The sequence below is a fragment of the Desmodus rotundus genome, chromosome 2 (genome assembly GCF_022682495.2).
Source record: "Desmodus rotundus isolate HL8 chromosome 2, HLdesRot8A.1, whole genome shotgun sequence".
Lineage (NCBI taxonomy): Eukaryota > Metazoa > Chordata > Mammalia > Chiroptera > Phyllostomidae > Desmodus > Desmodus rotundus.
The window spans coordinates 189,418,418-189,435,542 of NC_071388.1; the positions used below are offsets into that span (position 1 = coordinate 189,418,418).

A 17,125-nucleotide genomic window follows, 5' to 3' on the forward strand; every position below is an offset into this window, starting at 1 on the left:
TGTACAGGGAGGAGATCCATGATGGCCATTTAAAGCGGACTCAGAGAAAGGGCTCTGGCAGCTGACTAGTCAAAGCGTCAGCGCAGGGTGTGCAGTGCCAAAACGTGAGGAAGCTCCGCGTAGCCCATCTTTGCACAATATCATGCCATTTTCTGCATAATCTCTTTCGTGATGCCACACGATTTGGTAAAAGCCATCAATTCCAGTAAAACAATTCATATCCACTGACATATGTTTGCATCAAAACCTCAATTTGTTAAACTGTTCAAATGCCACTGAGAAGAATTAAAAACAATTTGACTACCTGGGAGTGAGGTACATAGTGTAAAACTAGAGTATATGTATAAGTACATAAAAACTTGTGGCTAACAAAGAGTGGATGGACTAATTCTCTTAATTAAAAATATGAAACTTTCATAGGAGTAATTTAGGCCTTGGAAGGCAAGCTAATGTGAACTCACGTAGTATTTTATAGTCATCATAAATTGGATGTATGGTTATTAATAAGCACTAATTTATTCTGTTTCCTTAAACACATTTTCTTCATCAGTTGTTGTTTTAGCAAGCACTATATCACAAACAAGACAGTCCCCTGATGATAGTCTGCGAGATGCGTAATCAGAACAAGAATAGCTGATGATACATTATTCACTAAGATGACACTTTCCAGGAAGAATCTATTAAAAACCAATCTAGAAAACTCAGTGAGTTTTAATTTATGGCTATAAAACTTCATGTGTCCTCATAATTGTTTACTAACATACTTTACGCGGTGCTGTGCACAGATTGCTTGGCAATGAAGGAACATAAGCCAGAGAAATCAAACAAATTTACCTCCCAGACAAACAAAACAACGTAACTTACACCATGGCCTTGACCTGGCATTCTTGAACACGCTGTACCCAATAGCAAAGCAGAATTATGGGAACAGTCCATTAAATAGTGAAATGAAAACTCTTAAGTTCACTTGGCACTCTGCTTATCCTGATAATGGAACCATGAAAAACATGTGGTGAACATTATGAGTATTGTTGGTGTCTACAGTTGTTACTGGTTTGGAATTAACCCAGCGCTTGTTCAGCATCTACCAAATCCAGTCTCCAACCCATGGCTGGAGACAGGCAAAGAAAAGGGTCTCAGACCAAGACCTGCTGAGCAGCTGCCCTGAATTTTTAACATTTCAATATTCTTTTCTTCTTCCTCACTAGTCACTTCTGCAATACATACTTTTGTTCACTATAGAGTAAGGGTAGAGAAGGTAAGTTTCTTGTTACGTTAAGATAATTCATAAATGATTATATCATCAGAGCTATAATTTATAGTTTGCTTATTTCCAGAATTAAATGCCAGTTTGAAAAAATACTCTATTCTAAATATATACATGTATTCTTTGGATAGTTGAGAAGGGGTAGCAAAAAATAAATCCCTGTCTTTATTTTTAACAACAAAAACTTCTTATTTTATGGTTTTCATCTGAAAATGAAGCCAGTGTTCTGTGTGTATGAAATTGCATTACCCATAGCTCACAGAATTGCTTGTATGTATTCAAAAGAACAGAAAGAGCTTTATTGGAGATATCAAAATGTAATTAAGTGTCCCCAACAAGTGATAAATTTTAAGGAAGTAAAAATGTCCTCTTCTAAAATAAAAATCACATAGATTAGCATATAAATTGCTTCAAGCATGCATTTGTAAATCTTTTAATTTTGAATGATATTAGTTTATAAACAACATAAACTAAAAATAATTAAATTTGTAAATTTATCTGCTATTATCTTAAATTCATATTTAAGAAATAAAATGCTAGTGCCCTTATACAGAAGACCCAATGATGCAACAACATAAACAGGTAATCACTATAAATTTCAGAAAGATAATATTAGTTTTTAAAAAGATATCTCAACATGCTCATCTTCACATTGTCTAATAAATCTCACTGGTAATATAAATTACAACAGAAGGACACAAAAACAACCCTAGCTCATCCATAGCCACCCAGTGAATGCGTGACTTCTGACAAGGCAGAGACTCTTTCTTAATCCTAAAATGGTTAAATGAGATCTTTTAAATAAGATGTTAAAGATTCAATGTGCCTGAGTCAAAGAGGAGGGCAGGGAAAGCAGGAGAATAAGAGGAAGAACTCCCAGACTCACAAAGCAGTCCGTGTCCTTGGGTCCCGAGCAGCCCCCGGCACACTCTCGATGACAACAGTCACTGACATAGGGCCCGTAGCACCTGCCGTCACATTGTTCTGCACACACCGTCCTTGTCACTGCAGGAGACAGATATGAAGCCTTGATCAAAGTCGGCCACCAAGAGAAACTTCTAAGGTGACTTGGAGAAGCTGAGAAAAGCTGGGCTCTAGAATGATGATTGACCCACCATTGACTCAATTCAACAAATGTTTACCAAATGAAGTCTGCAACAGATTAAAATTACTCTACAAAAACCTTCCAAATAAACACACAAATTAGTTTGTATATTCTTTCTTGTTCCAACAAATACTATTGTGCTTTACAAAAGTCATACAATTTAATAAGATAGAATCAAGTTTGAAATAACTAAATGAGATGCTTAGGCAGGTTGGGAAAGATAAAGTCAGCAGAGAAGTTGATTCGCACTGTGCAGACTTAGGTCCTACAGCGGGTGTCCTCAGAAATAAATGTAAGGTGTTTAGCAGTCAGTGCAAAGAGGAAAGTATAAATCTGTATGTGATTCACATTGTATCTTACATGATTCGTATCAAATAGAGGGATGGAGGGAGAGTGGGAGAGAGAGTGAGCGTGAGCAACATTCTACAGGAAGGAAGGAGGGAAAGCAGGAAGTGTGGAAAAAAGGAAGGAAAGAATAAAAGGGAGTGAGGGAGCAAGGGAGGAAGGGGACACATTCAGATGAAACACAACAAAAACTTCCATGGACTTTTCTTATCATCTTTTAATACAATCGACTGAATCATATCAAAGTATACTCTTTGTAAAAACAATGCTATGGGCTGGGCTTCAAAATTACAGTATAGAGGGAAACAATTCTGCTTATCTCACTTATTAGAGAGATGTTTTTAAGTATTTAGAGACACAAATACTACAGGACACATGTAGCACATCACTTCTCGGTTTCCGTATTTCCATTTCAGCCTTGTTTCTCCCTACCTCTTTGACCAGTTCTTCAGAGCTTCCTTCACTGCAGTAAAATTCTGTACAGAGCAAGACTGCACTATAAACGTTAGTATTCTTCAGAATTGGTCTTGATTGATCTTGACAATTTTCTTGGGCTATGGGTTCATGCGTGAATGCAACCTTCGTCCTTTACTTTGCATAGTACCTATAGGCAGCTTACTTTGAGATACAGATCTGAATTCTCTATTGAGCTCCATCCAATACAACCTGCATTCCTAGTTGTCTACAAAAGTTCCCATTGAGACAATGCAAGGTGTAGAAATGGAATGTAACTCACTTTCCCACTTCTACCACCAAGAATATTTCTGTTCTTTGTTTCTGTATCTCAACTACTGGCAGCACCATCCATCCCACAGCTAAGCTGAATATTTGGGATGTGTTTTCTATGTCTCCTTTCCCCTTACCATCACTTCTCATCTAACAAAAATAATGTGCAAACAATAAAATGCTTCATTACTGTCCCTCCTCTCTACTCCAACTCTGTTTAGAAATTTACCTCTAAATTATCACATACACTTCTATAAGTTTCTTTGGATCCAAATTATTCCTCCCTGCTGCTCTAAAAGCAATGGCTTGAAAGTAAGCCACTGCCTATACAAATCAGTGTTGTTTCACAGCATAAAATTTACTTGCCACCCCTATACTAAAGGACTAACCATTAGCAACAGACAGAAGTTCTTCATTAATTGACTACCATATCTAGCTGCACTGGCACCTCTCACCCTCTCGTTGTGCTTCTCACATCCAGCCACCCACAGACACCACTGTGATTCTGGTTTCCTTGCAGCACATGCAACCGTGGGTCTCATCGTCTTTTCACAACACATTCTTGCAGGCTAAAACCTCTTCCTGCATCTTTGTCTGGCAAATACTCAGTAATAAGCCTCAGCTGAAGTGCTCCTTCTGCTCTGAAACCTTTCTAGACTCATCTCCAGGCTGAGTTAGCTTGTCACTCTTGCTTCTGAACAAGCCAGAAGATAAAGCGATAGAGCAATCAGTGACGTATGAAAGCCCAGGTTCATATTCAAACTCTGGCCTTGTGATACAGCCAGTTCTTTAACCACTCTGGATTTTACTTTAAATTTTTACCACAGAGTTAGTATTAGTGCCTATGTAGAGGGATTGAAGATAGAGATGCAAATTGCTTAGCAAGTCCCTTATTGATGCTGTTCAGCACTGTCATATTATTATTTCACTAATCATAGCACATTGTATTTATTTTTTCATGTTTGTTCCCTTTAATAAACTATTAGTGTATTTTTTTGAACTGTATTGTCTTATCTGCATGGTATCTTTGGTGACTAATGCGGTGTCTTTGGTGACTTAATGCACAATAAGTAAGTATCCCCTCCAAGTAAATAAATAAGTCATGTGTAACCAACTCAAAGTAAATACCTGTTACTTAATGCTTAATGCCCTTGTCAGAGAAGACAACATGTGGAGTGTTAAAGAAGCAGGGCACTAACAAATATAGATAGGCAAATATTAAAATATCGAGCAATAGAGGATATCAACATACAAATAACATAATTCTTATTAAGATCTGTCATTAGATTTAAATGTCCCTTAAATTATGCCAATGATTATTTCATAATTCCATATTTTCCCTTGGATGCCTTTTAATAGAACATGATGATGATATTGATACAAATTCATAATGTTAAAATATGAAGTATATCCTTCCATTGGATGTGATTATATTACTCCCTATGTAGAATTCTCAATAAAAACATCAAATACAATTTAAACTAAAAATGTACTTGGATTCATCCTCTTTATTTTTAATTTTTTAAAAATAAAGTCATATGATACTTCTTAGCAAAAGCTTATAGAAGATTTTAAAAAACTAAATTTTAGGTCTTGTAAGAGCAGCATATTTTGTGTTTGAAACTTGGATAACACTAAATTTTGAAGTAAATAATTTCTCCTGTAAGTATTCCAGGAGAATAAAATTATCCAGGATAAAATTCTACAAAATAACCCAACTGTGCCTGCCCCTTTACCATTTCTAAGTCTTTGTTAAAATCTCACCTTATCAATGCAGTCTACCCCTATTTAACACTGAGTCTTTCCAAACCCCTGACTCCTGATGGACCATGGACCCTCTCCTTCACTCTCATGCTTTTTCTTCCTGCTATTCTGTCTCCCTCTTTCCCTCTTCCCTCCCTTTCTCCTTTCCTATATCTTTGCTGTAGCATTGATCACCATCTAACATACTTAACTCAATTATTACACTTTTTTGTTTGCTGGTGTATTCCAATATCTACCTGGCATCCATGTAGTTTTTATTTATATTTCATATATATTATACAAATACATTACTTATACATTGTGGATGAAATATACCCAGATATATTATATCCACTTATTAACTCTTCATATTCATATATTATACTTACATTAATGTCCCTAAATTTTACCCAAGTGGTACATTTATTTAGATGTCCTGATTAGTAATTAATACCATATAAAGAAAACATTTTCAGTGAATACCTTTGTAAATAATAGATTTAAATATAATTGCTCTTTCAGATTTAAGGCTTTTTTTGATGTACCAAGAGCTACTAATTAAAATAACACATATATGTTAAGTAAACTAATTACTATATTTGAAATGCATTATCAAACAACAGTCTATTAACTTGCTTTCAGTGGACAGGAATTGCTCAGCTGGAAAATAGCATGAAGTGAGTCAGCAGTCAATCAGACAAGAAAAAGAAATAAAAGGCATCCAAATTGGAAAGGAGGAAATGAAACTGTCACTGTTTGCAGATGACATGATAGTGTACATGGAAAATCCTATAGACTCCACCAAAAAACTACTCGACCTAATAAATGAATTTGGCAAAACAGCTGGATACAAAGTCAATACTCAGAAATCAAAGGCATTCCTGTATATCAACAATGAAACTGCAGAAACAGAAATCAGGGAAAAAATCCCATTTGATATAGCAACAAGAAAAATAAAGTACCTAGGAATAAACCTAACCAAGGAGGTAAAAGACCTGTACTCAGAAAACTACACAACACTGAAGAAAGAAATTAAGGAAGACACAAACAAATGGAAGCATGTGCCATGCTCATGGATTGGAAGAATTAACATCATCAAAATGGCCATAATACCCAAAGCAATTTATAGATTCAGTGCAATCCCTATTAGAGTACCCATGACATATTTCACAGATATAGAACAAACATTTTAGAAATTTATATGGAACCATAAACGACCCCGAATAGCTGCAGCAATTTTGAGAAAGAAGAACAAAGCAGGAGGGATCACAATACCTGATATCAAACTGTATTACAAGGTCACTGTAATCAAAACAGCCTGGTACTGGCATAAAAACAGGCACATAGACCAATGGAAAAGAACAGAGAGCCCAGAAATAAACTCAAGCCTTTACGGTCAATTATATTTGACAAAGGAGGCAGGAGCATAAAATGGAGCAAAAACAGCCTCTTCAACAGATGGTGTTGGGAGATCTGGACAGCTACGTGCAAAAAAAATGAAACTCGATCACCAACTTACGCCATACACAAAAATAAATTCAAGATGGATAAAAGACTTAAATATAAGTCGTAACACCATAAAAGTCCTAGAGGAAAACATTGGCAGGAAGATCTCAGACATTCCACGCAGCAACATCTTCACAGACACGTCCCCTGGAGCAAGGGACATAAAGGAAAGAATAAACAAATGGGATCTCATCAAAATAAAAAGCTTCTGCATGGCTAAAGAAAACAGTGCCAAATTACAAAGAGAACCAACAGTATGGGAAAACATATTTGCCAATGATACCTCAGACAAGGGCCTGATCTCCAAAATATATAAAGAACTCACACGACTCCACTCCAGGAAGACAAACAACCCAATTAAAAACTGGGCAAAGGACTTGAACAGACACTTCTCCAAGGAAGACATACAGAGGGCCCAGAGACATATGAAAAGTTGCTCAGCATCACTAGCCATCAGAGAGATGCAAATTAAAACCACAATGAGGTACCATCTCACACCCGTTAGAGTGGCCAACATAAACAAATCTGCAAACAAATGTTGGAGAGGATTTGGAGAAAAGGGAACCCTAGTGCACTGTTGGTGAGAATGCAGACTGGTGAGGCCACTGTGGAAAACAGTATGGAATTTCCTCACAAAACTAAAAATGGAACTGCCCTTTGACCCAGCAATTCCGCTGCTGGGATTATATCCTAAGAACCCTGAAACATCAATCCAAAAGAACCTGTGCACCCCAATGTTCATAGCAGCACAATTGACAATAGCCAAGTACTGGAAGCAAACGAAGTGCCCATCAGCAAACGAGTGGGTCCAAAAACTATGGTATATTTACACAATGGAATTCTACGCAGCAGAGAGAAAGAAGGAGCTTATACCCTTTGCAACAGCATGGATGGAACTGGAGAGCATTATGCTAAGTGAAATAAGCCAGGCGGTGAGGGACAAATATCATATAATCTCGCCTTTAACTGGAACATAAGCAATAGAAGAAAAAAGCAAACAAAATATAACCAGAGACATTGAAGTTAAGAACAATATAACAATAGCCAGTGGGGAGTGGGGTGGGGACAGTGGGAAGAGGGGATTACAGGAACTACTATAAAGGACACATGGACCAAATCAAGGGGGAGGGTGGAGGTGGAGGAGGGAGGTGGATTCAGCTGGGTTGGGGTGGAGGGATGGGGAGAAAGGGCATATAGCTGTAATTGAATAACAATAAAAATTTAAAAAAAGAAAAAGATCACTTCTTTCATTGAGTGCACTATTTAAAGGTGACAATAATAAGTGATGAATATAACAGTGCAATCTCATGTTCTATAATAATCATTAAACAGTGAAACTTTTAAACATGCATTTTAAATAATTCGATCATATGTGTTGAATTGACTTTAAATTTTTCAGAAAGCTACTTCTTTTACACAGTGGCCACATATCTCATATTTTTTCAGGACATTTGGATCTTAAATATGCCATTCCATCTGAAGAACATGCAAAGAAATATCCCTCTAAGACATTAGCTTAAATATTTTTATTTAAGCTATTAGAAGACAATTATAGGATTTGCTTCAAAAACAGTCTATAATTGGTTTTAAAAGTAAAAAGTAAGATACATTCAACAGTAAAAATAGCACATTTTGTCAGCATGTTTTCACCTGCCTTAATTCCAATTGAAAGTTCAGTAAGCATGGAACATATTTTGAAAGTGTTCACTTGATAGATAATAACATAAATGAGCAAGAAGGAAAAAATCTGCTTAATCTCTAAACAGAGAAGTGACATAGTTAAGAACCATTTCTTCACACTGTTAGGTAAGATTTGTTTTTAGAAAGAAACACTCTCTCTGTACAATCTATTTAATACCATTTGTTGATTGAAAACCATCACTTTCTATGAATTAAACACACCAGACTATGCTCATATTTTATTATGATGGAGACACACACAAAACAGTAACTAAAATCAATGAGAGAACTCACCCTCCATGGGAACATTAACTTATAATTGCTTTGGTTATATTAATTTCCATCCTTGCTTGAATATTATTTCATTAGCATTTCCCCTGTATTTAGTATACTTCCTAAATTGCTTCATTGGGGGCATTAAAATATTTGGGTCAAATATTAACTAGCTTGTTCGTTGGTAGTCTATCACTAACTGTGATTGTTTAATACAAAAAGAAAAACCTGGGAATAAGGTTTTAAATATTTTATTAAGGGTGAGTAAACTTGAAATTGGGAAGGGGATTCATTCAAAATATCCACAAGAATCAAATGTGTAAAGTTTAAGAAACCAAATATTTTACAGTAAGGGGATACTGCTGAGGGAATATCTATTATCTCAAAAAAATTAAATTATTTGTAAGTAGCTTTATTATATCAGTATCTCACCAATAAAAACAATGGCTTAATTACTTCTGTAAATATAACAATAACCACACTTAAAGTTGCTACCCTGGAACAAATTTATTTTACTTAAAGAACTTTGGCTATTTACTAATTGAAGATGTTTTGGTGCCTTCTGTGAGTTACAAAGGGGATACAGAACATTCATAAATGAGGCAAAACAGAGTCATGTCATTACAGGGACAAAATGAAAAGATCTCTTCCCAGTAAAAAATAAATAAGACAAAATTTAGGCAGTCTTTGCAAGTGTGTTCCTCCCATGTTTTTAGGCTCTGCCCCGTTTATTCTCTCCTATCTTCTTCCTCCTCCTTTACCTGCCCCATCCTCACAGGCCCCGTGCCTTTTGGTTCTCTTCACTTCCTCTACCCATAGGTCCCAAGACAGGCTATACTTTAGATTGTCTAACAGGGGACATTTCAAACTTGATCATGGGGAATTTTGTGACAGTGAAGATTTTGATTTACTCTGTTCTAATAAGCTCCCAGATAATGTCTCTGCCTTCTGGTCCACAGACCTCATTTTGAGGAGCAGGATATAGAGTACTTAAAACAATGCCTGGGAATGACCTACTTCCTATTAAGTGGAAGTTACCTGCAATATTCTAGGATTTACAAGCTTTAATAAACTCCCAAAGTGATCCCAATATGCAGTTAGAGTTGAGGACTGTTATTCCATTCAGTAAAAATGGGAAAAATTCTAGTTTGTTTACACCATTTGATTGATTGACTGAACACGCCTCATCTGAAATTTAATCACACCAACTGACCTTTTGCTGTAATTTCCTGTTTGTGTTGTTAAGCCCTCTGTCACTAATTGGGAGATCAAACAAAATTAATGTGCAGGCAGGTAAGAAGATTTGGGAGGAAAAAAACTGGGAGTGGGAACACAGCTATCACTTGGATGATTCAGAAGGCAAACGTTGCAGATGAGAACCAGGCCATCAGAAAACTGTTCCCTTCGCTCACCCAGCAGCCATCTACAAGCAAAGTATCCTGGGAAGACCCCAATTCATTGCTAAGCACATTTTAAAGCAAACGTATTTTAGTTTGATTTCATTCTATTTCCATTAGTATTCAATGGCCCAAACCTCTAGCCTGCCTGTATTATTATCATTTATTGCCTAAATTTCCACAAACTGTATTCTTTGAAACACATCATGTGCATTAAGTAGATAAGATTTCAGTGAAATGGTTGTAATGTTAGTTATGTACTTGAAGGATTATACAGAGGAAATATGCAAGGGGTAAAGTAGAGGTGAGTTGGGTTAGATGTGAAGAATAATTTATCGACCATTAGCGTGATCGACACACTGTAATGAACTACTGAATGGGCTTCTGATTCTTTGTCAGTGTGGAGGGAAATCTCCTCTGCATGCTTTACAAATCCACTTAATTATAGATGGGGGCTTGGTGAAATGTACTGAAGTGGTACCCCCTAGTTCTATGACTTAATATTTATTTTTATAAATGGTAGAATTCAGCTAAAATAATAAATACTTTGGGTTGTGTGAAAGGGTTTTAAATAGCTACTATCCTGAGAATATGTTTCAAATGAAAAAAATAAAGTTCATACTCCATCCAAGAATATGCATTACTTTTATGCATTACTTTTTTTTTAATATATTTATTGATTATGCTATTACAGTTGTCCCATTTCCCCCCCCACTCCACTCCATCCTGCCCACCCCCCTCCCTCCCACATTCCCCCCCTATAGTTCATGTCCATAGGTCATACTTATAAGTTCTTTGGCGTCTACATTTCCTACACTATTTTTACCCTCCCCCTGTCTATTTTCCACCTATCATCTATGCTACTTATTCTCTGTACCTTTCCCCTTCTCTCCCCCTCCCACTCCCTTAATGACAACCCTCATGTTCTAGTTGTTCGCCTAGTTTGCTCTCGTTTTTGTTTTATGTGTGGCCGTTAATAACTGTGAGTTTGCTGTCATTTTTACTGTTCCAATTTTTGATCTTCTTTTTCTTAGGTAACTCCCTTTAACATTTCATATAATAAGGGCTTGGTGATGATGAGCTTCTTTAACTTGACCTTATCTGAGAAGCACTTTGTCTTCCCTTCCATTCTAAGTGATAGCTTTGCTGGATACAGTAATCTTGGATGTAGGTCCTTGCGTTTAATCTTGAGTAATGTAATTATGATGTGCCTTGGCATGTTCCTCCTTGGGTCCAGCTTCTTTGGGACTCTCTGAGCTTCCTGGACTTCCTGGAAGTCTATTTCCTTTGCCAGATGAGGGAAGTTCTCCTTCATTATTTGTTCAAATAAGTTTTCAATTTTTTGTTCTTCCTCTTCTCCTTCTGGCACCCCTATAATTCGGATGTTGGAATGTTTCAAGGCGTCCTGGAGGTTCCTAAGCCTCTCCTCATTTTTCCAAGTTCTTGTTTCTTCATTCTTTTCTGGTTGGATGTTTGTTTCTTCCTTCTGGTCCACACCATTGATTTGAGTCCCAGTTTCCTTCTCATCACTATTGGTTCCCTGTACATTTTCCTTTGTTTCTCTTAGCATAGGCTTCATTTTTTCATCTGTTTTTCGAATAGATTCAACCAAGTCTGTGAGCATATTGATAACCAGTGCTTTGAACTGTGCATCTGATAGGTTGGCTATCTCTTCCTCGCTTAGTTGTATTTTTTCTGGAGCTTTGAAGTGTTCTGTCATTTGGGCCTTTTTTATTTTTTTTTTGTCTTGGCGCGTCTGTTACTTTAAGGGGCGGAGCCTTAGGTGTTCACCAGGGCGGGGTAATGCTGGTCGCATTGCTGTGACGCTGTACGTGGGGGAGGGGCCGAATGGGAGCAATGGCGCCCGCCTCACTCTCCTCCGGATTTCAATCTTTCACTCCCCTACTCACAATCAAACTAGGCCACTCTGGTGCTGGTTCCCGAGTAAGTGGGCCTGTGCACACTCTAGGCCCCTGTGGGTCTCTCCAACGACCTCTCCTGTGAGGCTGGGAGTCTCTCCTGCTGCTGCCCCAACCCCCAGGGGCACTTTCAATCAGAGGTTTGAGGCTTTATTTCCCCGAGCTAGAGCGCTGGGTTGCTCGGTCTGCAGTCTGCTTCGCTCCCTGCCGTTCCTCTGGTTTATCTGTGGGCGAATGTGGTGCCGCGGGGTGCTACCCGCTGCTCTGCCTGCCCCGTTCTCTGCCACTCTGAGTCCGGCCCTCTGGGTTTATCTGTGCAAATGTGGGGCCGCAGGGTCTGCTAGTGCTCAGACTGCCTGCGCCATTTGTCCCACACTCCGCCAGTCTCAGTCCCGCCACGGCCACGCGAGTCCTCTCCACCCCGGTGCCCGGCTCCGCCCCTCCTACCAGTCTGGATGAATGGTTATTTTCTATTTTCTTGGTGTTGGTCCCCCTTGCTGTTCGATTCTCTATCAGTTCTGGCTGTGCGAGAGAATTTGTACGCCCAGAATTTGGCAGCTACTAATGACAGCTGACCCTTGTCACAGTCAAATCCCTGATGACCTACGGGCTATGACATGATAATATTGTTAGCTGTATCAAATAGGAAAGGAGTGTTGTCTAATCTATTCTTCATCACCAGCTACTTTATTCATTTATTTAAAGAAGTTTTATTTAATCTATATTTAAAGATATGTCACTGATGCATTGAGCAATCATAAAGCAGATTTTAAACTCCACTCTTGGTCACCAGTGACACTCTCCCTTATAAATAAGCTATTAACATTATCAACATTTGTAAGTCAGGATTAAAAAAAAAATGCCCTCTTATATTAAGTATACAATATTCTTGAAAGTGAGTATATTTTTTATATATACCTCATAGAGTGTTGATATAAGATAATAAAAGAAACATATGAATGTGAATGAGAAAATAATAAAGAGTGTTTCGTGAAATATTTTCTTACATTAGAATTGAAGGTTATACCTTAAGGTACACAAAGTGTACTTTAAGTGATATGCTAGAGATAAAGTGTTACAAAAAATGGAATCATCATATCATGAACCTGTCACAAACCAAGAAATTAGGAAACATTCCATTCAACTTTCCAAAATCATCTCACATTATAGTAGACCACAGCTCTCTCCACCCAGACTTGATGGAAACACACACACACACACACACATAAACACACTCTACCTCTTTCACTCATCCTAGTCCCCTGTCCAGAATATTAATAGATGGGAATAAAGATAATTTATCTTACTTAGTAAGGAATCTCTTTTACTCAGTGACAGAAATAATCACAAAATATTAATGTGGAACATACAGAACCTCACATGAGGTAAGCAAGGAATAAATATCTGTTGAACTAATGTATGTTATCTAGTCTAAATTTCTGAATTTACTGCTGATGAAACTAAAATTAAAATAAACGTTCTTGCCTATGGACAAATCCAAAATAATGTCCATACATCCCTAAGAGGTCTTATAACACTCTCAGAATTTTCCAAACAATTTATAGTTTCTTAACATCACAGCAGACCACGTGTCTTCTAACCGATGCAGAAATTAAAATACAATTTGATGCTGACACGCATGGAGGATACTGCATTTATTAGAAATCTGAAAGTTAATTATGCTCAGCTAAGTTATTATGCTTCTTTCTGATATTACCCTTATCCTTTAAATTCACCAATAAAGAGTGAACGTGTGAAACTCCAGGCACCCCACCCTCTAGGACCTGTGAAGAGTAAACATTGTCTTTATCAGTGTTCCCTGATGGTTGTTGCTGAGGTGTGTCTTGCAATCATAACAAGAACCACAAGGCCAGTCCAGCCACGGTATTGGCCCTGGTCCAGAAAATAATCTGTGGGGGCTGGCCACAAGGAATGGGGGCTGGCCACAAGGAGCGCAGGCTGAGGTGGGTGCCTCAGCCATTCCCAGTGGAGAGTGTCACTATCAACAGGCCAAAAGGGACAAAAAACAAGCCCCCAAACTGTGTCTACCTCTACATTTCTGTCAACATCTCCGTCTATATTATCCGCAGCTAATCACGGCATTCACACACAGGCAAATTTCCTAACCATGCAAGGAAGCAAGAACAAATACTGTGTGTTTCAACACTTTTATTGTGTTGATAAGAGAACTTGAGGAAACTGAGGTCCTTGAAATTAAGTTGGTTTAGAGCTACAACTACATCTCTAGTCTCCTGACTCCTCACCCTTGTCTCATACCATTAGCGTTTCTGGAGAACAGGCACAACTTTACACGTTTTCTTTAGACCCTTTGAGCCTTCAGCATGGCATGAAGCAATATGTCTTGAATGACATTAAACTGTATTTTATAGAGCATTTCAAATGACTATATATCCTGTAGTTAAAATGAAAACCATACTGTTCCTTAAATCTGCAAGAAAGTTCATCAAATTATAACAAGTTGTATCAACTTACAACAATATCAACAGCATATTAAAGATTTTTTCTTATTTTCCACAAGTAAATTATTGGATCTCCTTTAGAAATGTTTTATATAGGCATAATTTGAGAAATGTATGCACATAATCAGTCTATTGTAGTGTTTCCATTAATTTTACAATATCTCCAGAAACCACAAACCCAAAAAGAGAAAATAGGAAATAACTGAAATCAATAAGAAGGCTGATGGACATGCAAAGTTATTAGTAAAATACAAGAATTTTAATTAAAGATGTTGGTTTTAATAAAAGCTCTCTGTTATGCTGATTGATCGAGCCTGCTGGCTCAGCTCTTTCTCATTTCCCCATTAGCTCCCACTAGGCTTTCGTTCCGTTCTGATTGGATATTTACTACTTTGGCACATTCTTTTTAAACAATATTGGTTCCACTAAGATTGTGAATATAATTACACTTTAGACAAATTTTATGCATATTATTGTATGTGAGTATAGTCAGTTCATTATTATACCTATACTTTCTCATTGTGGTTTTATTACTTCAGGAAACTTTTGGAAATTTCATGATAAATAGTACGTTTTCATTTTGGGTTGCTACATTTTCTTACTTGCTGAAAATTCGAGAAACCAAAATATATAGTTACCTTCCTAGATTTTAATATTCTCTTCAAAGAAGTAAAGAAGTTCCAGATCATTTTTAGAATAAATCTTCCCTAGTAGTAAATAGAATCCATAAGCTAGGCCATCAAGATGTTTTGGTTGTTAGTTATTTTTACCCCATTATTAAACTAAAAGTTTTAATATATTGCAACTACTGAAGGTAATTTTATTTGTACATAAGTATAAAAAATACTGAGGAAAATGCTATATAATTTATAAATTTCCCTGGCGAGTTCTATAATGGCCATGTAGAAATAATACATAATAAAAAGTGTTGTTGTTCACTTTGTCAACACAGTAAAATGCTGCATTCACAACTATCTGCTATAGAACAAATATACCACTTGTGTTCATTTTAATGCTGTTCTATTTTTAATTAAAAAAAGGACTTTAAGATAATCTTGCTAGAAACAATACTCTAGAAGGGGGGGTGAATTCCACCATAAGTCACTCTCTGGTTAAAATAATATAGTAGCTTTAATCACTTTCATAGATATTCCAATGGTCAGAGTAAAGCTGTTCACTCCTGTAATTGCAACATGCTATTGTCAAATGCACTTACTTTTTAAAATTTGTTTCTAAGCAAGAAATGTCACATGTAAAGCAAGTTAGAAGACTGAAGAGTATATCAAGTGGTAATCAGTTGGGGATATGTTACTTTTATAACCAGCAGTTGAAGACAACTGTAACTACTTTAATGCAAATGTATGCAAAGATTAGGGTGATCAAACTCTGATATTTTGATATGTTCTTTAAAAAAAAAAGCCTGAGATGACACCAGGTCTAGGGGGACAAAACAAATGTATAAAATGAAACATCCACCCTGCCTGTTAATAGGCCACTGGAGAGAGCTGGCCCGATACTGTGCTCAGAGATAATAAGGGGCATGCGATATCCAATTTCAATGAGATAAGTGTGCTTCATATATCTTGCAGAGACAGAGATAACTTTCTTCTTTTAAACATTATTATTTATTTCTTAAAGCTTAGTCTCTCTCATACCTCAACCTATGGAACTCAGACCTCAGGACTCTGTTCTTAGGATTAGAGAGTGTTGTCACTCTTACCAGCAAGCCTGCTAAATAATATTCTATAAGCTTCAGACTTTACATAGCAGATAAGTTTGTCCCCTCCGACGTGACTACATTAATCAACTGAATCAATTTATTTAAGGCTAAGCTGTCTTGTGGAACAACACAGCCACTATTTAACTGAGCTTAAAAATACTTTCAAGTTTGAATCACTCCTCTACAGGTAGTGCAGCCTTCAGTATCCAATCATAAATTCTTTGTTGACTGATTGCAACTATGTGAGAAATACTCCTGTAAGGGTTATAGGGTCATGATGCTGTAACATCAAAAGGAATTTAAGGAGAATTAATTCAAGTTGCTTTAGAAAGTTAGAATCATGAAGTAAAACAGTAAGAATGGAACACTTGGATAGATTCTAGAAGCACAGCATACTTTAGTATTTATAAAATTATTTAGGGTGTCTAATGTTTTTGCTTTAGGAATTTGTTTAGAAATATAATTTATATTTTAGAGGAACATTTACAAATAGATGCTGGTTCAGCAGTTCATAGCCTGAACATAATTTAAAGCTGTAGGAGAACAACACACTTAATTTATTAAACATGCAATCAAAGCCAAATGTAGCACACAAACAAATATATAAAGTAAGTTTCAAAATGTTCCTAAATTTAACTAAAACTTTACAAAATTTTACTGAAATTTCTATAGGCTTGCAGAATAAGTTGTCTACAGTAAGCTGTCAATTTATTTACAGTCTCCTTCCATTTCACTAAATCTATTACGGAAAAAAAAGACTTTCATTTCTTCTTTTAAAAACTTCTGCCTCTTTCTCTATCTGACTATTTCACTTGGCATAATACCCTGTAGGTCCATCCACATGATTTCACTTATATGTGAAATCTAAAGAGCAAAATAAACAAACAAAATAGAAGCAGGCTCATAGACACAGAGAGCAGACTGATGGTTGCTGGAGAGGAGAGGTATTGGGGAATGGGTGACA

The 17,125-nt window shown here is 36.8% G+C and overlaps 1 protein-coding gene across 3 annotated transcripts in view; it reads right to left on the reverse strand.

Moving 5' to 3' along the window:
* Positions 1 to 17,125, reverse strand: part of ERBB4 (erb-b2 receptor tyrosine kinase 4) — a 959,089-nt gene that overhangs the window by 281,987 nt on the left and 659,977 nt on the right. For all 3 annotated transcript variants that reach the window (XM_024563791.3, XM_024563792.3, XM_024563789.4), the window contains exon 6: positions 2,154 to 2,272. In XM_024563791.3, the coding sequence (XP_024419559.2) occupies positions 2,154 to 2,272 (119 nt within the window). The remainder of the gene's footprint in view (positions 1 to 2,153; positions 2,273 to 17,125) is intronic.